At 32.4% G+C, this 26,611-nt stretch overlaps 1 protein-coding gene across 5 annotated transcripts in view; it reads left to right on the forward strand.

Moving 5' to 3' along the window:
• Positions 1-26,611, forward strand: part of CDC123 (cell division cycle 123) — a 127,751-nt gene that overhangs the window by 85,206 nt on the left and 15,934 nt on the right. For all 5 annotated transcript variants that reach the window (XM_031938584.1, XM_031938585.1, XM_023504716.2 and 2 more), the window contains 4 exons: positions 7,908-7,956; positions 17,507-17,582; positions 24,468-24,590; positions 25,907-25,935. In XM_031938584.1, the coding sequence (XP_031794444.1) occupies positions 7,908-7,956; positions 17,507-17,582; positions 24,468-24,590; positions 25,907-25,935 (277 nt within the window). The remainder of the gene's footprint in view (positions 1-7,907; positions 7,957-17,506; positions 17,583-24,467; positions 24,591-25,906; positions 25,936-26,611) is intronic.

The following is a 26,611-nucleotide window of genomic DNA, read 5'->3' on the forward strand; positions in this document are numbered from 1 at the left end:
TCAGCTGACACATAAATAAGAACACTAAATGGTGAGAATGAGTCTATTAGTTGTTAAGGGGATTATAAATTTAGAGAAATGCCTCTATATTTTAAGGTGTGCTGTAAACATAATTCTTAGTTTAGGGTGTCAGCTTAGCTATTTTGCTTACATTTTTCCTTAAATTTTGCCTTGAGAAAATTCTTGATCATAAATCCAGCAGGAAAATGGGCTGGAGACTTTTTATTTAATGTTTATTTTCACTTTTATTTATTCTGGGGCATTGACTTTTGACTGTTGCTTAAAAGGAGTGCTTCTATTTTCAGTTTATGCTAGCGAAGTTTAAGGTGAGATTTATGTGACATGCTAATCTCTGTACTTCAGTTCTTTTTAGTGGAAGCATATGTATTTCACTCATCTCTGAAAAACTGCCCTAAAAACTCACACTTTTAGCTCATTTCCTAGAGATCTCTGTAACATTTCCATTTCTATTTATTCCTCTCCCTTACATTGAAAAGCCAAGAAGTGCCTTTTCTTATAGAAACTTTCATCTGTTTTGCTGTTATTCCTACTCAGCAAACAGGTTTTTAGAAGGTTTGAACCCTCTGTACCCTTCCTCTTTTTTCCTTTAAATGAATAGATGTTTTCCATAGTGTTTGATTATTTATCTTGAGGTAACATTAATTTTGAGAAAATCTTAAAGAGAAACCTAATCTTGAGTCTGTGAGATCATACCTGAAAACAAAGGAAAAACTTTGCTTAGCTCAGATTTTGCAAGGCTACCTACCTAATTTTTCTCTGCTACTCATTGTTTTTAAATAACAGAAATTTCTCACAATAAAATACAAATATTAATGATGTGTTTAGTACTTTGAATCTAGTAAACAAAATTTGTTTCAAGTTTATGTTACATATATATATATATATATATATATATATATACACACACATACATATATTCTTAGCAGCATATTTCAGTGGTGATGCTGAGGGAATTGATTTTTAGAAATTTCTCCTAAAGTGCAATCCATGTCTCACTGTTTCAGTGCTCATGATATCTTGTGCAGGATAATGAAAACTGTATTTTAACTGCTTTTTTAAACCAGTTGTAAATCATATGGCAAGAAGCTTACTGATAAATAATTGATTTAATTTCAATAAAATGTTACTGTGAAAATACATACTTATTAAAAATGATCAATAATGTGACTAACAGGTTATAATTGTCTTAATTTCCCTAACATATGTTACTATGAAAATACATATTTATTAAAAAAGGATCAGTAATGTGGCTAACAGATTATGATTTTCTTAATTTCCATAAGATATGTTACTGTGAAAATATGTACTTATTAAAAATGACCAATAATATGGCTAACAGGTAAATAATTTTAGTACATAGAATTCTGTTATTTACTCTATTAAGTAGTAACAATATGTTTCGTTATGACATGCTAACCAAGAACCTATGTATTAATTGATTATAAATTGCTTATTAAAACTATAATCATAATTAGCATTTTTAATTTTAAAATATTTTGCAAATATTAACTAGGCACTGCTGCAGTTGAGTGCTTTAGTGATAGGGATGAAGAGAACAGAATTGAAAAACTGAATGATTTACATAATTTAAAAAGTGGGATTCTGATATATTGAATGTGGGAGTTCAGGCCCCAGATATGATTCTAATTGATTGATTGCTGTTCCCAGCGCTTATTTCTGCTCTTTAAGGAAAAGTTGTGAAATATTTCACAATACTACATATTACAAAGTTGTTTTTATGTGGTAAGAAAATTTCTCAGCAAAAAATGTCTACCCACAAAATATTGTTAGTGTTTTTGATGTAATTGGATCCTTGAAGTATTTTGATGTCTGTTTAATTCTGTTTGACTTTGCAAGTGTGAATCATACATCTTCTTGAATAGCACTGAGGAATCTCTGGGCATCAATGATTAATGCCTGCTAATGAAGGCACAAGGCAAGCTACAAAGCCACACGGCTTAGACTTGTTTAAGTTGAGAAAGCATTTTGGGGAAATCAGCCAGGTAGAAGAGTGCCTTGTTGTAAATGACTATTGACTGATAATGTGTACCTCTTCTCTGCTTTTGGTCAAAATCTTGTTGCTAAAAATTATGAGCAACTACCATGTTTCTCTAAGTTCTAGAGTGTTGGGTAATTTCTAGTATATTCAGAAAAGCATTTGCTGACAATTTTTCATAGAATATCAAAGTAGTCCTTTTTATTATTGAAAACAGACTGTTCTCCTACTTCTCAATTTTTTGTTCTATTTTCAAATAGATTGCGTATTATGGCTTTATATTTCTAGTGTATTGAATTGTAGGTTTACTATATATATATCTAAGGATCCTGTTAACATTTGCTTTTGCTCTCTGTATCATGTAACATCTAATCATAGTTTTGTTACTTTTTTTGAGAGTTAATAACAGGCTAGATTAAATACAATTATCTTGCCAAGAACCTTGAGTTTATAATTTGGAAAAAGGGTTTTCTAGACTTTTAAAACTATTGAATCTTATGGGTTTAAGTCATTTCTTACTTGAAAACAGCATTTATTGGCCTTTTTCTTTCCAACTACAAATCTACAATTCAAAATGCATTTATTAAATACCAGGTAGCTTTAAGTCCTTATGCTAGGCTCTGGAGACTTCCTCGGTATTTCTGGTTTTCTGCCCTTAAATGGTATATTCTAGCATGGAGCGTATAATCTAATGATAATGCAAATATTTATTGAATATTTGTTATTACTTGTATTTGTATGTCAAAATTGGCAGATGTCTTCAAATGAAATAAAAAAAAGTTTCTTTTTTGGAAAGAATATTGATCTTCTTTCTTTGGAAGTTATATACTAGCCTTTCTGGGGAGCAAAATAGATCAAAGCAATTATGGAAGTTCATTTGTTCTAATGCTGCTTGCAGAGATATCACATAGCAAGCCTCAAGGATGGCTGCTCAGGTTCTTTTTATTATGTGGTTTTTGAGACTTTTCTGGAATTTATATTTAAAGCTTTTCCTTGCCTTTCTGAGACCAAAGCTGAATTTTATAATCTTAGTTTATAGAAGTAGAAATTGAACCCTTCCTACTTTATTAATTTACCTTGGCTTAGTTAAGAGTTGAACATAGATTTATTGGATTTTTTTTTAACATTGCATTTTTTAAAATCTTTACCAGTTTTTTATGTTCAATAATTAATCCAGCTTCCTCACCTGAAGCTTTACAAGGCATTTTATTTTATCTTTCAGGAAATTTATGCTAGAAGTATTGTAATTTCTGATTTTCTTTTTTGTGTGAACAAAATATCAATAGAATTAAATAATATTTAGCCAGTAAAATACCGAGTGTAGTATAAACACTGCTAAAAACTCATTTTCTTTTGATGAACCAGAAGGGTCATTTTGGTAGATTTTTTATTTAATAAGATGCTTTATTTAATAACAACCTGTTGCATATATGGTTTATTCCTTTTGCATTTTTCTGCCACTGATAACCTATGAGTTCCAAAATAGTCTATTAGAAATTTATGACCTGTGGAAACATTGTTTTGTTTACAGTTAAAAATGTAAGATTTATTAACTGCAAGTTCTATTGTCATTTACTTCAGTTGGTATTTCAAGTCCTTTCCAGCTTCAATGTACATTATACTTCTTCACATACCCTGCCATATAGAAGCTGAATTGATCTTCTTGCTGCTCTTCATGTATAGCAGACCTTCCATCTCCATGCCTTTGCAGTGCTTCTCCACATCTGCAATATTCTCCCTCACATTTGTTGCTTAGAATCCCTGATGTCCTTCAAGGCTTCTGGACTAAATCTACTGTGAGGTCCTTTCTCTTTTTCCTCCTCATAGAGGCTTCCCTTTAATAGTGTTTTTTTTTTTTTTCTTCAGTAAGGTTAGTCTGTTAAACTCTTCAGTGGCTTTAACCTGCTAGTCAATGGCTTACTCACATCTCATGGCATATAACTTTAATGGCTTCTTCCAAATCCTTTTCTATGGTAACCCTATTGCTGTCTCAAATCTATTTCATATTTACCACTCCTGGTGCCTGTTTTGCCTCTTTATTTTGTCTATAACTTCTTCTAAATAAATGTATTTTTTGGCTAAGGAGAAAAAAAAAGTTCTTTTGGCCACTTTTATGTGAAACTTTTCCTCATCATCCAGCCTGCTTTCCACAGTTACTTTGTATTTTTTTGTCTCCTGCAAGGAGTATAAGCTCCTTGAGGGCAGGAATGGTTTCTTGTCTGCCCTTATATGTGCAGTAATTAGCACAATAGCTGTCATGTAGTAGGGATAAATAGAGACTGAATCTCTGATTTCATTGGTATAGGGAAATCTAGCATTTTCTCTTAGAGAATGGCTTAGATTATTGAAAAGGTTATGTTTCTTTTTTTTTTTTAAAGTTAATTTTAATGATTGGCTTATAACTAGTTACTAAAGAATTATATAATGCTTTAAATTTTATCAATTTACATAGACTACCTAATCTGAATCTCACAATAACCTACTTTATTATTTTTTTTATTAATAACTTTTTATTGCCAGAACCCATGCCAGGGTAATTTTTTTTTACAACATTATCCCTTGCACTCACTTCTGTTCCGATTTTTTCCCTCCCTCCCTCCACCCCCTCCCCCAGATGGCAAGCAGTCCTATATATGTTAAAGAGGATACAGTATATCTTAGATACAATATATGTGTGCAGAACCGAACAGTTCTCTTGTTGCTCAGGGAGATTTGGATTCAGAAGGTATAAATAACCCGGGAGGAAAAACAAAAATGCAAGCAGTTTACATTCATTTCCTAGTGTTCTTTCTTTGGGTGTAGCTGCTTCTGTCCATCCTTGATCAATTGAAACTGAGCTAGATCTTCTCTTTGTCAAAGAAATCCTCTTCCATCAGAATACATCCTCATACAGTTATCATTGTTGAGGTAGATAATGATCTCCTGGTTCTGCTCATTTCACTCAGCATCAGTTCATATAAGTCTCGCCAATCCTCTCTGTATTCATCCTGCTGGCCGTTTCTTATAGAACAATAATATTCCATAACATTCATATACCACAATTTATTCAGCCATTCTCCAATTGATGGGCATCCATTCATTTTCCAGCTTCTAGCCACTACAAACAGGGCTGCCACAAACATTTTGGCACATATAGGTCTCTTTCCCTTCTTCAGTATCTCTTTGGGGTATAAGCCCAGTAGAAACACTGCTGGATCAGGGGTATGTAGAGTTTGATAACTTTTTGGGCATAGTTCCAAATTGCTCTCCAGAATGGCTGGATGTGTTCACAATTCCACCAACAATGTATCAGTGTCCCTGTTTTCCCACATCCCCTCCAACATTCCGCGTTATCTTTCCCTGTCATTCTGGCCAATCTGACAGGTGTGTAGTGGTATCTCAGAGTTGTCTTAATTTACATTTCTCTGATTAATAATGATTTGGAGCATATTTTCATATGGCTAGAAATAGTTTTAATTTCTTCATCTGAGAATTGTCTGTTCATATCCTTTGACCATTTATCAATTGGAGAATGGCTTGATTTCTTATAAATTAGAGTCAATTCGCTATATATTTTGGAAGTGAGGCCTTTATCAGAACCTTTGACTGTAAAAATGTTTTCCCAGTTTATTGTTTCCCTTTTAATCTTGCCTGCATTAGTTTTGTTTGTACAAAAACTTTTCAATTTTATATAATCAAAATTTTCTATTTTGTAGTCAATAGTGACCTCTAGTTCTTCTTTGGTCATAAATTCCTTCCTCTTCCACAGGTCTGAGAGCTAAACTATCCTATGCTCTTCCAATTTATTTATAATCTCATTCTTTATGCCTACATCATGAACCCATTTTAACTTTATCTTGGTGTATGGTGTTAAGTGTGGGTCAATGCCTAGTTTCTGCCATACTAATTTCCAATTTTCCCAGCAATTTTTGTCAAATAATGCATTCTTATCCCAAAAACTGGGGTCTTTGGGTTTGTCAAACACTAGATAATTAAAGTTATTGGCTGTTTTGTCCTTTGAACCTAACCTATTCCATTGATCAACTAGTCTATTTCTTAGCCAATACCAGATGGTTTTAGTAACCGCTGCTTTATAATATAATTTTAGATCTGGTACAGCTAGGCCAAAAGGTTATGTTTCTTGCTCAGGTTCACCTAGCCAATAGTTGAACTTTAAGGCTGTGCTTTAAGGCTTACCTTCTGTGTGCTTTTCCATGATGCCTTGGCACAAAATAGGAATTTATTAAATGCTTGCGAATTAATTATGATTTACCAAATTAAGCCCTGAAAGTACCAGAGAAAAGCATTTAAGTGGGAAACTTTTTTCCCAGGTACTTTACAGGGAGATAATTTCCCTCTCTGCCAGGGAATGCCTGTGTTGCTTAGGTAAACAAATGGAAGAACAAAGAATTTTAAAAAGTCCTTTATACTAAGGATATTATGTGGAATTTTCCAAGTTTAGAAGAAAAGCTTATAAATCTATGCCTTGATTTCCTCATGCATTAGATCTTTGGTTTAACCCATATGTGAAAGAAAGGATGTCTATTACAACATGTCTCCCAAGTAATCACTTGAAAGTCTGCCTGAAGACCTTCAAGGGGAGGCAGCCCATCACCAGAGGTTTTTTAATATCATTGTATTGGTGAGAATAGCTAAGTCATTGACAATTGATCTTCTTACAATAGTACTGTTACTTTGTACATAGTAAATTTCACTTTGCATCAGTTCATGTAAGTTTTTCAAGGTTTTTCTGAGAACATCTACTCATTTCTTATATATAGCATAATAGTATTCCATTACGATCACATACTACAAATTGTTCAGCCATTCCCTAGTTGAAGGGCATCTCCTCAATTTCCAATTCTTTACCACCCAGATAAGAATTGCTACAAATACTTTTGTACAAATAGGTCTTTTTCCTTTTTGTTTTTCATCTCTCTTTGAATACAGATCTAGTATTGGTATTGCTAGTTGGAGAGAATGAATGGATTTATAATCCGTTGGACATAGCTGATATGAATTTTTATGATTTGCTTCTAATTCTGCCCCCTGGGATTAAACAGAATGAGGAAAATCCTTCCCCACTTCAGCCATTTAGGTATTTGAAGACAGCTGTCATTTTCCTTTTGAATCTTCTCTTCTCCATGATGACCTGTCCTACTTCCTTCATTTTATTCTCATATGACACAGACTCAAGACCTTACTGTAATGGTTGCCTTCCTTTGTAAATTCTAATTTTTGTCAATTTCCTTTTTTAAATGGTTGCACCCAGAAGTAAGCATAGTTTTACACATGAGGTGAAAGACTTCAGCTTCCTCATAATATCAGTTTTTTGGTTAACACATCACTCTGTTTACTCATACATAATGAGGTTGTAGGTCACTGAAACATCCAGATCTTGAAAGAGGTATATATACTTCTAAGAAAGTAAGATGCTTCCAAGAATTACTTCTTTCCTAAAATGGTATCTTGTAAGTTTTGATCACTAAAATTTGTTTGGGCAGAGATTAAATGACTCTTTCGTAGATACTAAAAAGATAATTTCTATACTGGGTATGAACTTAAATTTTATGACCTAATAGTTCCTTCCAGATCTTAAGATCCTTTGATTCCCTGTGTACTATCATAGGAAACAACTCCTTATTCTCATTACAATTATTACTAAGTTTACCTCCTAAAGAAAATTACAACATAATTGATATAATAAAATATATATAAACAAATGGTTGCTTGTAAAAAATAATAGATAATATAGAGTGATAAATTTTTTATAGTTATGTGTCCAATCAGATTTCTGATTGTTTTATTAATATTTCAACAAAATACTACTCTCTTAATTGATAAATTTAGTATGTCAGTTTATATAAAGTGGCAGCAAGCAAAATAAAGTAGAAATACTTTTCTTTTAAAGGTTTATTCACTGTACTGATGATTCCCCAGACCCTTGTATGGAATATGAGGTAAGGAAAGCCTTCCTTTTTCTTGATATACCAGTGTCTGGTACTTAACCCTAAATGTTTGTTGAATTGAATTTGTTGAAGTGGCTTTCAGCAACCCAGACTTATATACATAAGAAGTGTTATTTATTTTTACATAAAAGTAAAATTTAATGTCTTTTTAAAAAAGAAATGAGAACCTAGAATTCTACTTCTTCGTGTGTTCTTTAGTTTCTTCTAGAACTGTCCTAAAGGAATATGATTAATATCTCCTTGTCTAACAATTGTATTATTCTACTCACTGTTACGTAAAACAGTGTCTATGTCAGTGTGACACCTTAGATTTTATCACTCTGAATCTTTCTTCTGTAATCATGATAAAAGAATTTGATCGTAATCAATTAAGTAAATTAAAAAGGTATAGATACTAATATTTTACAGGTTTACTAGTATTTTGTAAATAATAACTTAATAACTTCAACTTCTTGAACAAAGCTTTTAACTGATAAAAGTTTTCATTTTAGCGTGTCTTATTGGATTGGACAATTAAGGCCTGTAATTCAAAACTGCATAATTATTTATGAGACCATTAAGCAGCTACTGAATGGTAAAGGCTCTGATGATAAAAATTACTTTTCATTTTTTACTAATTTCTTCTTTCATCTTCCAGATTTTAATAGGTCATTACATTTTTAAGATTTTGCTAGTATATTTTATTCTTAAGCGTGGGCAGAAATATGGCAGTATCTTGTTGGAACATTACAACTGAAATATTAATAATAATAAATAACTAGCATTTATATAATACCTACTATGTGCCATAGTGTGGTACATGAGAAGTATTTTACAAATATTCTCATTTATTCCTTGTAATAACCTTGGAAGTGAGATGCTATTATTATCTCCATTTCACTGATGAGGAAACTGAGACAGGTAGAAGTAGCTAGTAAGAGTCTGAACCTGGATCTAAAACTCAAATCTTCCTGACACCAGGTTCAGTGCTATATCACTGCACTTCCTATAATGTTTATAATCTAGACTTTTAAGGATTTTTGTTATTAAGTAAGGTGTTTGGAAATGCTGTTTACATAGTCATTCAGGTTTTTACTTTTAATGTTTTAACATGTCAGTTATTGATACATAGAAACTTCTGTGACCTGATATTTTTGTATTTTAAAATTAGACAGTTTATTTTTCCTTTGATTGTTATTTATTAATATGCCATAATATCAGCATCATGTATGCTAATATATAGTATATAATATTGTATATGTTATGTGCATTAAAATTAGAATGTGTATTTTCCAAAGCACATTTTAAAAATGTAACAATTTTTAAGACTTTATTGTCAGTGTAATCTACAAGATTTTGGTCAGTTTTATTTCTTCTTTTTACTTCTTTCTGAATCAGTCTTTCAGATGGACTATACTAAAGACTCACACATTTATATTATTAACTGGGTTTTTTGGCTTTTTTTTTTTTTTTTGGAGAAAAAGAGTTAATAGATGCTAGATATGACATGACAAATTAATATAACATTATAGAAGATGAAATAGATTACATTATAACACACAAGAAAAGAATTGTAATTGACATGGGAATTATCTTTGAATCACTTTGTTTATGGTTAGACCATTGACTTGTCAAATCTAGAATTGAATGAACAAAAACAAGAAGAAAAAAGACAGAGGAAAATTGGTAGAATAACAAGAACAGGTTCACACCTCCTCCATCCCCCTACAACAGAAAACCTTCTCCAGAAACATCTAGAAAACACACCTGACCAAATCCTAATTGGGACAGTCAAGAAAAAAAATCACACTAAGTTTTTTTTCCCCATTCAGGTTAACATAGGGAAATAGACATTAGGGAAGTCTCTGGACATGGAAAGGGAGTTTGATCAGGAACTTGATGAGTTGTAGTTCAACACTGTGAATCACTCTGTCCTGAAGCAAGAGTAAATTCAAGATTCGATGCAGAGCAGCTTATACTTATACATAATGCAGAAATGGGTGCCAGTTGGTATATATATCACTCCTTACCCATTTTTGCATCACAGATCTAGGGCAGATGCCCTGTGAGGGCAGGGCATAGGGATGGCATTCCAGGCAAAAGAGTACTTACTCAGAGGTCCTGAGTTCGTTACCTATAGAGGAACAAGTTCTGATGCAAGTATCAGGTAGGTCAGGGTCTCAATTTTAGCTTCAAGATCAGTCCTTAGTGAAATAATTAGGGCAGATTCTTTGAGCCAGTGGAACTCCTCTACTGGGCAGTAGTGGCTGAGTTCAGCAACATTCTATTAGAATTTCAAAGGCTTGTTTCTCAGAAACCAAAACCTAGGTGAAAAAAATTTTTTTTTAAATAATAACCTTTTTACTTTTCAAAATACATATTGTGAAGATAATTTTCAACATTCACCCTTGTGTTCCAAATTTTTTTCTTTCCCTCCCCACCTTTCCCTTCCCTAGACAGCAAGTAATACAATATAGGTTAAAAATGTGCAATTCTTTTAAACATATTTCCACATTTATCATCTTGCACAAGAAAAATCAGATCAAAAGAGAAAAAAATGAGAGGGAAAAAAAAGCAAGCAAACAACAATAAAAAAAGGTGAAAATATTATGTTATGATCTACATTCAGTCCCTCATAGACCTCTCTGTGGATGAAGATGGCTTTCTCCATCACAAGTCTATTGGAACTGGCCTGAATCATCAGGTAGAAATGTTGAGACCTCAACTTGGGGTCCACTTATTGGACTTTGCCTTAGATTGAATGAGCACTGAAAGTTTGTGGGTTCCAGTGGTGAGTTGTTCCTTTGATCCTGAAATAACGCAACTCTCAGTACCTCATGAAAGCAACAATAAGATCAGTCAGACATCCCCACTGCTGCTCCAGAAATGTGTAGAGATTGGCCTTCAAAAAAAATAAAGTCCAATAAAAAATAAATAAATAGTAAAATCTAAAGTTAGGGAGTAGGCTGGAAGAAAAACCAAAAAAAGTACAAAAACTTATTATGGCAACAGAGAGCCTGAAAACAAAAGCCAAGAAGAAAAATTAAGATTCCAAAGTATCTACAAGCAAAGTCCCAAAGAAAACACAATTTGGGCACAGTCTTAAAGGTGTAGGGATAGTTTAAAAATGTTTTTATATGTGAAATGAAAGTATTAAAAAAAAAATTGGAAAAAATGAAAACTATGGAAAAAGAGTTTGAAAAGTAGAATTAGCAAGGGGTGCAAAATCTTGTCTAAGTAACACATCTTAAAAATTAGAATGGACTAAATAGAAACACTATAGTGACTCTATAAGAGAAGAAGAAATAGTAAAACAAAGTCAAAAGAATGGAAAAAATAGAAGAAAATAAAAATTATCTTGTGAGAAAAATAACTGACCTGGAAAATAAGTTGAAGAGAAAATAAGAATCACAAGGATTGTCTAAATGCTCTATTAAAAAGTCTTGGACATCGTAATTCAAGAAATCTCAAAAAAAAATTGCCCAGCTCTCTTAGAAATAGAGAGCAAAATGGAAATAGAATCTACTGATCATCACTTGAAAGAAACCACAAAACGAAAACTCCCAGAAATATTATAGCCAAAATTCAGAGCTTTTGGGTCAAAAAAAAAAAAAAAAATGCTGGAAACAGTAGAAAACCAAAGTTTAAATACTGAGTGGCCACAATAAAGATCACAAACTGTTTAGTATCCACCAGTATAAAGGAGTGAAGAGTTTAGAATATGACATTCTAGAAGGAAAGAATAGGAGCCTATAGCCAAGAATAACTTAAGCAGCAAAAGTTAAGTATAATGCTACAGGGGAGGAGAATGGATCTTTAATGAAATGGAAGGCTTTCAAGCATTCATAATAAAAAGACCAGAGCTGCAAAGAAACTTTGAGGTACAAACTCAGCAACCAAGAGAAACATAACATAATTATGAATAATAGACTAAACTTGGATAAACTGCTTACATTCTAATATAAGGAGATACAAGTGTCCCCTCTGGTATCTTGGTTCATAGAGTGAATCTAATTAGCATGAGAGTGGTTCTGTTTCTTGATTTAAAAGAAAAATGCAAAGGAAGAAAATAGGAGAGGAAAGGAGAAAGGAAGGTTAGAGATATTTGTCTCATATAATAAGGCTGCTCAAGTAGAACTCGATGTAAACAAGAAGAATGCAAAAAGAGCTTGACATTTCTTTTTTATCATCTAAATTAGTTAGAGAAGCAAAGAATATAGACAAAGGTGGGGACAGATATACATTTCACTCCATAGGAAAATAGAAACAATTAGGGAAAGTGGAAAAGGGAAAATTAGAGAGGGTATAGATTAATGGAGAAATGAGTTACAATTAAAACACTAAAAAAAATGTACAAAAACTGCATAACTTTTTGCAGGGGCAAATAATTTGAAACTGAGGGCATACTCATCAGTTGGAAAATGGCTGGAAAAATTACACCATATCAATGTGATGAAATACTATTGTGCTGTGAGAAATGATTAAAATTTCAGAAAAACCTGGGAATACTTATTTAAATGATGCAGTGAAGTGAGTGGAACCAAATAATGTAAAGTGACAATAATGTAAAGATAACTCAGAAAGACTTGGGAGTTCTGATAATATAATGACCAATCACAAATCTAGAAAAATCATGAGTTTCCTATCTTTTGAGAGGTAAAAGTCTCGAGTAAAGAACAAGGCTGTTTGGACAAAGCTAATAAGAAAATTAGTTTTACTTTACATGTTTGTAATAGGAGTTTTGTTTTTTCTTTATTTTTCAGTGGAAAGGGGAAGTGCAAGAGAAGGACTTTTGTTGATAAAAGTAAATTTTTTTAAAAGAAAAAATAACTGACAAAATCATAAAGCATACAATTAAAACTGAGTTATTCTTTCCTGAGTAATTTTAAACCAGCTATTGTATTGCCATTCAAGAAATGGAAAATAAGCAACAAAAAAATTGTACTGACACTGATCGCAATCTTATGAATAAGTTTAACCTGCATAAGTTAATTGCCACACGGAGACCAAAAGGGTCAGAAATCCCCTTACTAAGAACATCTAACTTATTTGCCAGAGTAAGTTGCCATCAAAGACAATATCAATTTAGAATATAGACCTATTTTTATTTTTTGACAACCCATTTGTATCTTGACATCTTTTTTTTTTTTCAATGAGTAGTTATGAAGTAGTTATGAAGTTATGAGTAGTATTGTCTTATAAAGCAGGAAAAAGTAATGGAGGATAAAAACAGTTTAAAGGAAGCTTGTTAAAATAGCCAAAGTCATCCTAAAAGCTGACTGAAATTGAGAGGGCAACAAATAGGAAAACAGTGTGGAACAAATATGGAAAAATCATTATAACAATTTTTTTTCTCTTAACACAAAAATCCATCATGCTTGAACCATAGCCTCACAGTCTTTGTTTTTGATACTAGAAATGTAGCACTAGTTAGAAATAGCACTAAAGAAAAGGTGGGAAAGAAACCTGATTGGACCATGTATATGTAGCTTGTGGGTGACACAATTATGAGATATGTGAGAGGTAGTTAATCAAGGTAGTTAAAGGAAGAGAAGTTTTGGAAGGCATGGAAAAAACCTTGGACCTCAATAGGATTGAAAAAATATAACCAAGAGAATATCATTTATTATGGCCTGTATGCTTACCCTTCCTCCCTTTTATATAGAATCTTTATGAAAATCATCTTCCTACATAAACTGAAGGCATACTTGATGAGGGTATTAGTAGGGAACAACTAGACAATGATAAATCATATTTTTGCTAGTTTCACATCTAATTGAAAGGTGTATCAAATACAAAATCCCAAAATAATTAATAGTTGTGAAAATTTTTTGATCTGATAGAGTAAAATAATGTCTAATAGATTTGTTCAACAAGATGTCTCTCATTTATATATTACAATTGCTCAAGATCTTTTTAGAAGGTATAACAAAAGTAACCTTGTTTGCTAACCCTCTGATCATAAACAACAGGTAAAATATAAAATTGAGAGATGTATCTTTATCAAAGCTTTTCATCACTGTAATGGAAGAGATGCAGCAGAGTTCAGGTACAAGAAACATTCTCTACAGATGATGAGATTCTTTAGATGTTAATATTTGTGGATGCCTTTATGTTTGTTAAATTAAAATCTGGGATGTTACAATGTGTCCTGAAAGAGAACTGTGAGCATTCAAGAGTTTGACCATTGATAAAGACTCAGGGGAATGAATATTACCCAGATTAAAGCATGCATTTTAATGAAAAACTTATAGAGCATGTCCATTAGTTTGCATACCTGGGACAAATTTTACAGGTAAATAACAAGATAGACCTAGAATTGAATAGGTGAACAAGGATGAATTGCTTTTGGAAAATTGCAAAACTTCCTTAATACTCCCTAAACTTCCCATGAAAATGAAGGCTCCTCCCTTTTAAAAATACCATCATTTTACTCTTGTTGCTTTATGACAACAAAACATGGAATGCCAAAGTCTCCAAAACATTAAAGGTGATTTTCACAGAGGGAAATGAAAAGGCACATGGACATAATGAAGAACTTTGAAGAACAACTAGAATTCGTTATCATGTAATTATATGATAGGAAGAGAAGATGCACTAGCTATTTGACAAGAGCAAGGGATGGTAGGCATCAGGTCCTTCATTAGTACCTTTGTGATGTCAAGAGAAAGCAAGGAGGCTCTCCAACACTTTTGGTGGCTTTTCTGTGGCGAACTTATGAGGGGACAAATGAGAATTACACAAAATGAGTTCTAGTCTATATTGCCCAAGAAAATTTCAAATCAAAAAGATCACAGATTAATTTGAGTAAATGATACTTTTAATTTTAATTGTCAAAACTTTAAAAGTTAAAGGTTGGGTTTATTTTGTTTTGGTTTTGATTGAGAAAAGGTCTCATCCTTTTGCCATTTTAAAAAATTATAACTTCCTTGAGAATAATAACCTCATATCTTATCTTGTGTCTTTCATAGTATGTAGAATGGTACCAGATATATAGTAAGAACTCAATTAACATTAAGTGAAGAATCACAGATTCTGACTTGGAAAGGACTTCAAAATAGCATTTAGGATATCCTGAACAAAAATATGCAGTAGCATCCCTGACAAATAATAGTCATTCAACCTCTGTTTGAAGGTTTTTAGTTTAGGAAAACCTATGCCATTCTACTTTGGGAAAGCTCTTAATTTTTAATGCTTTCTCTTAATTCAAGACTAAATCTGCCTCTTAAATTTTCACCAGCTACTTTAAATTTTAGACCCCTGAGCCAAAAAATAAATAAATAAATCTGATTCTTCTTCTATATAATGACCTTCCAAATACATGAAGATCATTATCCGCTACTATGTTTTCTCTTCTCAGACATCATCAAGTATTTTTAAAATCCATACTGACTCTTCCTTCAGCAGTTTCTTAGATGTCAGTGACCAGTAGCCCTCTTGCAACCCAGGTTTCTTTCTAGATGTGCTATGACTTTTCAGTGTCTTTTCTAATCTGTGGAATCTAAAACTGAACACAGGTCTCTAGATGTGATCCAGCAGTATCCTAATCTCCTGAAGGCATTACTTTTCTTAATTCAGCATAGGATCACATTAGCTTTTCTAGCTGCATTATCACATGCTAATACATCCTGACTTTACCATCCATTAAAGGTCTCTTTTCAGATTCTAGTCATACTTTACACATCTTATAATGATATATTTTTTTAAGTTAAGTATGAGGCCGTTTATTTCCTTATCAGGTTTCAAATGTTTAAATTATTAATTAGGCCTTCTGTTCTGGCTCATTGTAATCTTTTGTCAAGATTTAGAGGGGTTCATTTCTAGGTTAGCGAAAGACTGGTGAATTTTCTAGCTATAGCAACTCCTTAAGACTGAGATTCATGCCATTGGAAGGGTAATGTATACACTACTGAAATTAAAATTGAAATGTTCAAGTATCATGCTCATTATTATTTTTGGTATAAGTTTGATGGAAATGAATACCTTCTTTGACATTGAAGTTCCATGATTTATTGCCATTTTATTTGCCTGGTTTAGTTGTTGTTTGGCTAAATGTGATTTCTACATCATCATAATGACCTTTCTTAACAAGGACTAGTACATGGTTGCCATGATGTCTTGCTAATCATTACAATTTTACTTTTTTACAAATTAGTATATTTCATTCAATATTCTGATCAGAAAACTGGAAGATGGAAAAACGATTATTGTAGATGTTGACTAGTTTTTTTGTGTCCTCTGAACACATTTCCAAAGTTTATGTCATTGTGTTATGTTAATAATAACAGTTCACATTTATGTAATACATTAAAGTTTGCAAAGAATTTTATCTATGTCATCTTACTTAAACCTCATAGCAATTCTATGAAGTTGGGCTTAGGGATATTCCTCCCATTTTAGATATAAACATTGTGGGGCTCAGAGAGATTGTGACACACTTATAGTGAGATTTTTTTTGTTGTTGTTGCCATTTGAGTCTTAGGTAAGATAATTTTGTTTCCTTTTTTAAAAAAGTTTTCATTGAGAAATCTTGTTTTTATGTCATCTATATTTCCCAGTTTATCCCTGATATCCCTTTCAGACAGTCATTCTTTACAACATAGAATAAAAAAGAAAAGCTGTTAAGCAAAATATCCAAGAAAGTAAAGATATCTGATAATAGTCCATAATATTATGGCATTGTATTTCAGTTGTCTTATTTTTCCCCCTCCATTTTTGGTAGTCTCATCCTGTATATTATTTTCCTGGTTCTGCATTTTACCATATTTATTATATTCATAATTTCTTAAAGTACAATAACGCATGTAGCAGAATTTGTTAAGCCATTCCCTATTTGATAAGAATCTGCTTTGTTTCTATTTCTATATGTAGGCAAGCTCCTAGACTAGTATTTTATTGTTGCCTTTCTAGTTTTTTTTTTTGGTACCAAACCATAAAAATTCATGACAAGTACCATATCTACAGTGTTTGAGGTAGAGGTAGCTGTGAACAGTTTTCATAAATTTTGAGGTGAGGAAGCATCAGTTGTTGTGGAGAAAATGTTTTCCATTTGTGATCTTTGGGGCGGGGTGCATTTTTCATATTATTTATATAAGCACATTCAAAATAATAAAAAATAACATTTTCCATAAAAGTTTCAATAATTTTTTCCCCTTTTTACTAAATGATCTGACAGGCAGTGTGATATGATGGACAGAGAACTTGCCTTAGAGCTAGTAAGACCATGGTTCAAAATCCTGCCTCTGGCACATGTTGATTGATTTTATGATCCAGGACAAGTCACTAATCCCCTAGTACCCTCAGCAATTTTCTGTATTAAAATTGCAGAAAAGGTATCATTCTGCATTGATAGAGGTAGTTCCCTATATCAGTCACAGGACAAGTCCCTTGTCACATGAAAAGACCATAATACTATCCTATACATCCCATGTCAAGAATATTATGATTCCTCTGATAATACCACTCTTTGACCCTCTATGTATTCATACAAAGGTAAACATTTGTAATTCCTCTTCACCTTTTCTTCTTATATGATAATGATACATTTTTCTTCTCTTGGCAGCTTGTTCTTCGAAAATGGTGTGAATTAATTCCTGGGGCAGAATTTAGGTGTTTTGTCAAGGAAAATAAGCTTATTGGTGAGAACCTTTTTTGATTTTCTTTTTCAATAAAATGACTTTTAAAAAACCAAACTTTTTGTATAATAAGTTACATGTAACTATAGAATTGGGAGTTAAGAGGTTAATTAAGTTAAAGGATTGAAGTTAAAATTAAAATATTGTAAATAATTACAGAATTTTGAGGCATTTGATATATTTTTATTATTTTTTAATTAGAAAATTCCCTGTCTATACTCTTGGACCATTTATTGATTGAAGCTTTTACTCTTAAGGATTTTAATGTTATTTATTTATTTATTTTTATTTAATAGCCTTTTATTGACAGGTTATATGTATGGGTAACTTTACAGCATTAACAATTGCCAAACCTCTTGTTCCAATTTTTCACCTCTTACCCCCTACCCCCTCTCCCAGATGGCAGGATGACCAGTAGATGTTAAATATATTTAAATATAAATTAGATACACAATAAGTATACATAACCAAACCGTTATTTTGCTGTACAAAAAGAATCAGACTTGTTGGAGGGGATGCGGGAAAACTGGGACATTGATGCATTGTTGGTGGAGTTGTGAACGAATCCAACCATTTTGGAGAGTAGTTTGGAACTATGCTCAAAAAGTTATCAAACTGTGCATACCCTTTGATCCAGCAGTGTTACTACTGGGATTATATCCCAAAGAGATTATAAAGAAGGGAAAGGGACCTGTATGTGCACGAATGTTTGTGGCAGCCCTTTTTGTAGTGGCTAAAAACTGGAAACTGAATGGATGTCCATCAGTTGGAGAATGGCTGAATAAATTGTGGTATATGAATATTATGGAATATTACTGTTCTGTAAGAAATGACCAACAGGATGATTTCAGAAAGGCCTGGAGAGACTTGCACGAACTGATGCTGAATGAAATGAGCAGGACCAGGAGATCATTATATACTTCAACAACAATACTATATGATGACCAGTTCTGATGGACGAGGCCATCCTCAGCAACGAGATCAACCAAATCATTTTTAATGGAGCAGTAATGAACTGAACCAGCTATGCCCAGAAAAGAACTCTGGGAGATGACTAAAACCATTACATTGAATTCTAATCCCTATATTTATGCACACCTGCATTTTTGATTTCCTTCACAAGCTAATTGTACAATATTTCAGAGTCTGATTCTTTTTGTACAGCAAAATAACGTTTTGGTCATGTATACTTATTGTGTATCTAATTTATATTTTAATATATTTAACATCTACTGGTCATCCTGCCATCTAGAGGAGGGGGGGGGGTAAGAGGTGAAAAATTGGAACAAGAGGTTTGGCAATTGTTAATGCTGTAAAGTTACCCATGCATATATCCTGTAAATAAAAGGCTATTAAATAAAAACAACAACAACAACAACAACAACAAAAAAAGAATCAGACTCTGAAATATTGTACAATTAGCTTGTGAAGGAAATCAAAAATGCAGGTGGGCATAAATATGGGGATTGGGAATTCAATGTAATGGTTTTTAGTCATCTCCCAGAGTTCTTTCTCTGGGCGTAGCTGGTTCAGTTTAATGTTATTTATTTATTTTGCAAATGAGAGCCTTATCAGAAATTTGCTGCAAATATTCCCCCCCACCCCCAATTATTTGTTTCCCTTCAAATTGTATTTCATTTGATTTTGTTTACTCTTCCTCTGGCTTTCTCATACTATAAATACACTCTGTCTCCATAGCCCTTCCTCTAATTTTTAGGTAATACCCAGAACCAGTATTTTAGGGAAAGTGCCCAACATGTTAATAAATCTCATTTGATTGCATTTTTTGGCAGCTCTAATGGTTTAAAAATATTTCTTATGTCACTTAAAACCTATCTCCCTATAACTTGTATTCTTGGAATTCCAGAGTTAGAAGGAATCTCAGGGATGGTCAAATCCAGTATCTTTTCAAAATTTGAATCCTTTCTATCATATTCTCAACAAGTAGACCTTCATTCAGCCTTTGCTTGGAGTTTCCCCATGATGGAAAACTCACCTTCCACATCAAAACTCTGTCCCACATTTTGGGATCTCAAATAATTGCTCTTTGTTTTGAGAATAAACGTAAATGCCATTCATTTGTACTAGTTCTGCTCTTTGAAAGCAGTACTGAAATCTCAGTATGATGTGGCAGTAACAAAAGTGGCTATAGTCTGAAGATATGCATTGATTCTACTTCCACTCTCATGAATTGCACAGGATAAGTATAATCCCTCTTTACCTTGACATTCCTTCAAATGAATAATAAGAAAGCAGCAGCAATAATAATAATAGTAATATTAGTTGACAATCAGGTGGTACTTTAAAAATTAGCAAAGTAATTTCTTTATAATAGTCCTGTGGTATATATAGGTATTACAAGTATTATTATCTTGGAAATGACAAAATTGAGGCATAGAGAAGTTAAATATTTTTCCCAGTGTCACATAATTAATATCATTCAGATTTGGGATTCTATTTCCTGTTTCTGTTGCCTCTTAAGTTCAGAATTCTGTTCACTGTGCCCCAATGCCTTTGAGGTTCAAGATTCTAGTAAGAAAAATGATATCAACTTCCAGGAACAATGCACCCAAAGAAATAGTTGGTCTAGTACAGTCAAGGTCAAGGAAAACACTATGGAGAGGCAAGTTATTGATTGCAGTGATGGGTTTGTTTTACGCAATATATTAACTTTGTGCTTAAATAATCAGTTCCCATCTTACTTTGCTGAAGGCCCTGAAGTTGAGGACTCTAACAGATACTTTTTTTCCTAGCATAAAGATAATCAGAGAAGTTAACTTTTTTAATTTTTTAAAATACTTCAAACAGAAATAACATTCTTATCTGGAATATTCTTCTGAAATTAAATAATTGAAAAGTACAAATCACACGTGTTTGTTAGCCTACTACTCTAAGTTATTTTTGAAATTCCATTTAGTCAACTTCATCCTGTTGAAAGTCTTAATTGAATATATATAATTGAATATAATAATAATTCTTTTGAAAGTCCAAAAGGAGTTTGTTTGTGACAAATAAACAGTAAAGCATCCTCTAGTCCCTCAGGTATACAGGTATACAGGTGCTTAATAAATGTATGATGGAAAAGTACTTTATTGCCTGGTATATTCTCAAGTGTCAGCATTCCCAGTTTTAACTTTTTCATGTCATGGTTTCCTTCAGCATATCACACTCGCTCCGGTTTATCAGCATCCTCTAAAAAATAGGACCCAGAATATAAGACATTTCAGTGGGATTTAGTGGAAAGAATATTGGATTCAAATCTAGCCATTGACATTTACTTTTTTTGTGTTGCTTCTTGGTGTCAGCAAGAGTTTCTCTAAGATTACTAGTTGCACACCAGTTGCTGATCTGCATTAATGGAAGGAAATTTCCCTCTGGGACTTCCCCACATAATGATAGTTAACATTTATAAAGCATCTACACTGTGTCAGGTACTGTGTAGTTAACATTTATAAAGCATCTACACTGTGTCAGGTACTGTGCAAAGTGCTTTACAATTATTATCTTGTTTGATTCTCCCAACAACCTTGGGAGATAGATGCTCTTGCTATCCCCATTTTATAGATGGGGAAACTGAGGCAAAAAGAAATTAAAAGATTTGTAGAGTTACATAGCTAATAGTTGTTGAAGCTTTATTCAAAAATGCATTCTCCTAGGATGGTGGCAAGATATAATACTCATTTAATATTTTTTTTTTTTTTTTGCCAGCCTTAGGAGAGAAATTCAGCAAGTACTTAAGCACCTATATATTATTCAACTCTCTTGGATGCTAGAAATCTACTCTTTAGATATCCTGCTTTATAAAAATTCTCCTGCTTTATAAAATTAAAACTGTAGAGCTAATAAGTGTTCACCAACCAGATATTGTAGTGACATTTTTACCAAATCAGTTCTCTATAGAAGTTACCTCTTAACCCATACCTGTCATATGAAGTGATTGGTGTAGAGATTTAGACCAGAGATATATACAAGATATATTAAGATGCAAACCAAGAGAAAAACTGTTACTTTGAATACATGATCAAATCGCTAATGGTTCAGCAATCTAAAAAGTGCTGATATTGGCTAATGCCAGATAATAACTTTCCCCAACAATAGAAGACTTGTTCCAGTTTTCTGAGGTTGACTTAAGGTCTAAATTTTGTAATACTCATGTAGAAAATACTACAGGAGTCCATCTAAAAATGCTGTTGATGTACAGCAGAAAGGCCAGATTTATCATATTCTTGTTGGCTGATCCACCTCTTCTGGAAGATGTCTTTATGACTCCAAGCCCTGCACTCTATCCAATGCACCACCTAGCTGTATGTACTCTGTCCTGAAGACTGATGCAACAAAACCAAAAATGAAATAGTAGCTGCCTCAAGGTTCATATTTTAATGAGAGCTAACGTGTGTGTATGTGTGAGTGTGTAAAATATGTTATGTAGACAAAATGAATTCATGCAAGTTTTGGGAGGGGAGTACATTAGCATTTGAGGTGGGTGGTGGCTCAGAAAAGGCTTTATGTAGAAAGTTTAATTTCAACTGATTCTTGAAGGAAATCAAGGGCTGCTAGTGTAGATGCTCAAGACTGGAGATGAGATGTGTGTGCAGAACCATGAGCTGGCTAGTATATCTGGATCACACAGTGAGTAGAGCAGAGTAATATTTGTGAAGTTTGGAAGGAGCAAGATTGTGAAAGAGAGTGCCACATAGAGGAGTATGCTCAACAGGAGGTCTTTGTTTTTGGATCTCATCTGTGACTCCAGTTGTACAATTTAGACAACTCATTTAATCTTTTTGAGCCTCAGTTTCCTTATCTGTGAAATTGAGAATAACAAGTATAGCTGCCTACTTTATAGGGATTTAATGAGACTTGAGTGAGGTAATACCTGACTTCAGACACTGAATAGCTGTGTGACTCTGGGCAAGAGTTAAGTAGAATTTGGTTAGGATCATATATCATCAATATCAAGTTTTGTTTTGTTTTTTTAACCAAATGTTGATATTCATTATAATACCTAGAAAAGAGCTAGGAGTAATTGTATTTTACATAGTACTTGTCACATCTGTATTGATTTCAATATCAATGCAATTAAAGAAGATAATGATATTTATTTTTCAATCTTATAATAGCAAGAATTTAGATCCAGGACTTATAACACAAAATACTATGCTTAATGTTGAAAAATTGAAGCACTAAGCCATTTTATTTCACTTTTAGCATATTAAGTTGTGCCCCTGGTTATACTCCAATGCAATTTGGGGAAGGGCTGAACAGATTGCAGTATGTTAGTGGAAAAAGTGTATGCTGTAATACTTTGAAGAGTGATGGACAATGAAAACTCAGAGAAACTTTGGAAGATGAATATGAAACAGCACCAGGAAAAGGATGTCCATGAAGCCACAATAATATAGGAAAACGTCAGTCTTCTCTCCATCAGTGTGTAAATGAACTCTAGAACACTGATGGAGAAACGCATCTACCCCATCTCTGTTAAAAAGGTAATAGGTTGTTAGTGTGTAATGAAGTACATGCTGTCAGGCATGACCAATGTGATGGTTTGTTCTGTTTAGCAATACTTTGTTATATAGTAGTCTTCTCTTTATGGACAAGAGACGGCATTGGAAAGTGATAAAAGTAAAATTGCTATAAAGACTAGAATGTGCATGAAGAAAATTTGGAAAGGTATTTTAAAGAAAGAAATCCCTAAGAAGAAGAGATGGGAAATTTGAAGATGAAGTTATATTGGATGTGGAAAATAAATTTTAGGGCATGAAAATAAAATACACATTGGAGTGTGGGTAATTAGGAAAAAAAATATGTCAAATATCATGTGACCCCAAAGTCTTAGTGCAGTTTTAAACTATTAAAGCTTTTAAGACTTTTGGTATATCCTTCACTTAAGAGAGCTGAATCATAAAGATGGAAAAGCATGGCAAAGAAAAACAGAAGTTTTTGAAATACGACAAATGAAGAGGAAAATTTAAATTTTTCTCATGAAGAAAGAGGAAAGAAAAGCTATTTTTACAATTTTTACAAGTTTGATGAGAAATCAAAAAATTCTAATGAATGTTGCTTTCTTACTCTGAAATTTTTAGTTCCTATTTACTACCACTGTCCAACATTCCCACCCTGGTATTCGAAGCTTTTTACAAGTTATCTCTATTCTACCTTTATAACTTTATGATCCTTAGCTTTCTTTCATGTACCTATATTTCTGCTAAATTCTGTTACTTGCTGCAATCCAGATAGGCCTCTTTGCCTAAAATGACCTTTTTTCTTATCTTCTCTCTTCTAAGAATTATCTTTCTGATTTTTACCCATCTTTCAAATCTAAATACATGATATCTCTTCCCTTTGTACTTGATACCTCTCTTTTTATGTTACAGTTATTTAGGTGTATTATCATCAGCTTTCTATTTACTTGCCTTATTTTTTCCAAGAAAAATCTTGAAAGATCTTGAAGATCCAGTGTCCTGGTCTTAATATTTTCTATAGTGTCTTAAATGTAGTAGTCATTTGATAAGTACTTGATAAATGTTTGAAAGTATAATTCATAAAAGTAAAGTTTGGAAATTTGATTTTATAAAAAATTTTGGTAATAAGCATCATTCTTAGAATTAGATTTTTTTTTTACAGATACTGAGTAAAAATAATATTTTTCTTAATATTTTCCTATAAAAAGATAAAATGTTTTCAAAAATAAAATTATATATTCACTTGTAGGATTTAGTATAAAAATGCACTTGTCATATTCTTATACAATTGTTAGATTACAATAAAAGGAACAGAAAAGTTCGTTTATTGGACCTATTTTGATGGTTGTTACGTATAAAATATCTGTTTCTAAGTGAAATTTTATTTTATTTGAAAACAATTTTATGTCAAATATTTTCTTGGCAGGTATATCCCAGAGGGACTATACACAATACTATGATCACATTTCTAAACAAAATGAAGAGATCTGTAGATCCATACAGGATTTTTTCAAGAAACACATACAATATAAATTTTTAGACGAAGACTGTGAGTACCTGTTATTTTCATAATAGAAAAATGTTTTACTTTTTGAGATGTTATGAGACCTTTATTTCATTGTGTGATTTAGGTGCTTTTGCTATCACAGACTCTCAAAGTTGAAAGAGAGCTCAGCAGCCATCTAGTAGTATGATACCTGCTTATGAATTCCTTTAAAAACATATCCAACAAGTCATCTTCCCTTCTGGTAAGAGGGAACTGAAGTATCTGATTCCTGTCCAAGCTACCCCCTCTGTCCAGATACTGCCCAGATACTCCAGATATCTGGAGTTTATATATGGCATTCATGTTGAACTGTTGTATTGAAAATCACTTCATCTTTTGCTTACCACTGTGTGTGTGTGTGTGTGTGTGTGTGTGTGTGTGTGTGTGTATGAGCATGCCTTCAAAAAAAAACCTCTACTTATCAAACCCAGAATAGATAGAGATTTCCTCTATATCAAGTATTTCATTCTTTTAATATTTCTGAAGTCTGTTTGTACTTTATTGTAATTTAGATCTTTATTTTTTATGTAATTTGTATTTCTCTTACCACCTTAAGTGGGATCGTAAGCTTTTATTAACTTAAATAAGTTTTAAAACCTAAAGCCGCATTAAGACTTTTGGGATACCTCATATATTCCATAATATAAAACAAATACATTAGTTTATTTGAAGAAAGCAAGATGAATTGGCAGTGTTTATGCTATTAAATAAACATCTTAATGCAGAACTTATATCATTTTATCATTTAAATAAATATTTAAGAATCAAAGAATACACTTTTCCTGTTTTTGCTCTTATTTTCCTGCCAAAGTTAGTTTCTCTGCTAGTGCTGTGATGATAAATTGCATTAATCATTCCCTGAATGTGGGTAGAATTTATTTTTTTCCGCCTCCAGATATTACTCATATCACTCCCCAATGAAATAAATGGGTGCCTATTCCAAGAGTATTGTTTGCTTAGTATCAAATTGGAATCCTCCCCATATGTGTATAATGGACAAATTGAATATGATAAAATTAGTGTTTTTCATGAAACTATAAATTCTTAAGTATGATAGATGAAAAGTTAGAAAAAAAGGAAATGACAATCATAACAAGGAAGTGTATTTTGATTCTTGTAACATTTAGTTTTAAGGTTTTTAAAGGAAAAAATTATTCTCAAGATCGAGGAATTTTACACTATTTGGTTGAATAATGTTTAGAAATTATTTTGTTTTTAAATGTAAATTTTACCATTTAAACATGACTTCATTTCTTTAAATTGTATTTTGTATAAAGATTAATTTGGACTGTTTCTTTTTCTTTCTTTTTTTTAAACAGTTGTATTTGATGTATACCGAGATAGTATGGTAAGTTAATAATTTGTTATGATTTGGAATCAAGATTATCCTTACAAGTAGATAATGTATTTTGGGCAAAAAGAACTTCCATATCAAAATATCTCTAATCCCAATGCTTGAAATTTTAGTATTGGATGTTTCCTTTTGTGGGTCATGAAGGCTTTTCATTTTTCAGGAATCTCTTACTACAAAAGCCATTATTATTAAAAAGCTTAGTAAAGATTAGTTTAACACCTGGCCAAAGAGGTATTTTTTTTCCTTCCCTCATAATTTTGTTAAGAGGCCTGATCCTGTTTAAAATGATTTGATATATCTGAAAATATGCTCAACGAGGTAATATTTAAACTGATATAAATCATTAAGCCTTTTTTTTCCTAAAATGAAGTTTATATATTTTGTTTTCAGTTAAGTATAGCCTTTGTATAATTTGAGTTATTTATACCTTTGAACTAATTTAAAATTAAGCAAGTCAGGGTTCCATCATGAACTCTTAGCAATCTTTCTAATTGAAATCTTGCTAGTTTGGTAGAGTCAAAGAGAGAGTACTTCAGATAGAAAAGTGCAGTACAGATAAGGGCAGAGTATTATTTTTAAAGGTCAAGATAGATAATTATGATAGAGGCTGTGGAGATAAAGGGCCAGAGACAAAGCAGTATCTGGATCAGAATCAGGATTAAAAGCCAAG

Source organism: Sarcophilus harrisii, chromosome 5 (assembly GCF_902635505.1).
Source record: "Sarcophilus harrisii chromosome 5, mSarHar1.11, whole genome shotgun sequence".
NCBI classification, from domain to species: Eukaryota; Metazoa; Chordata; class Mammalia; order Dasyuromorphia; family Dasyuridae; genus Sarcophilus; species Sarcophilus harrisii.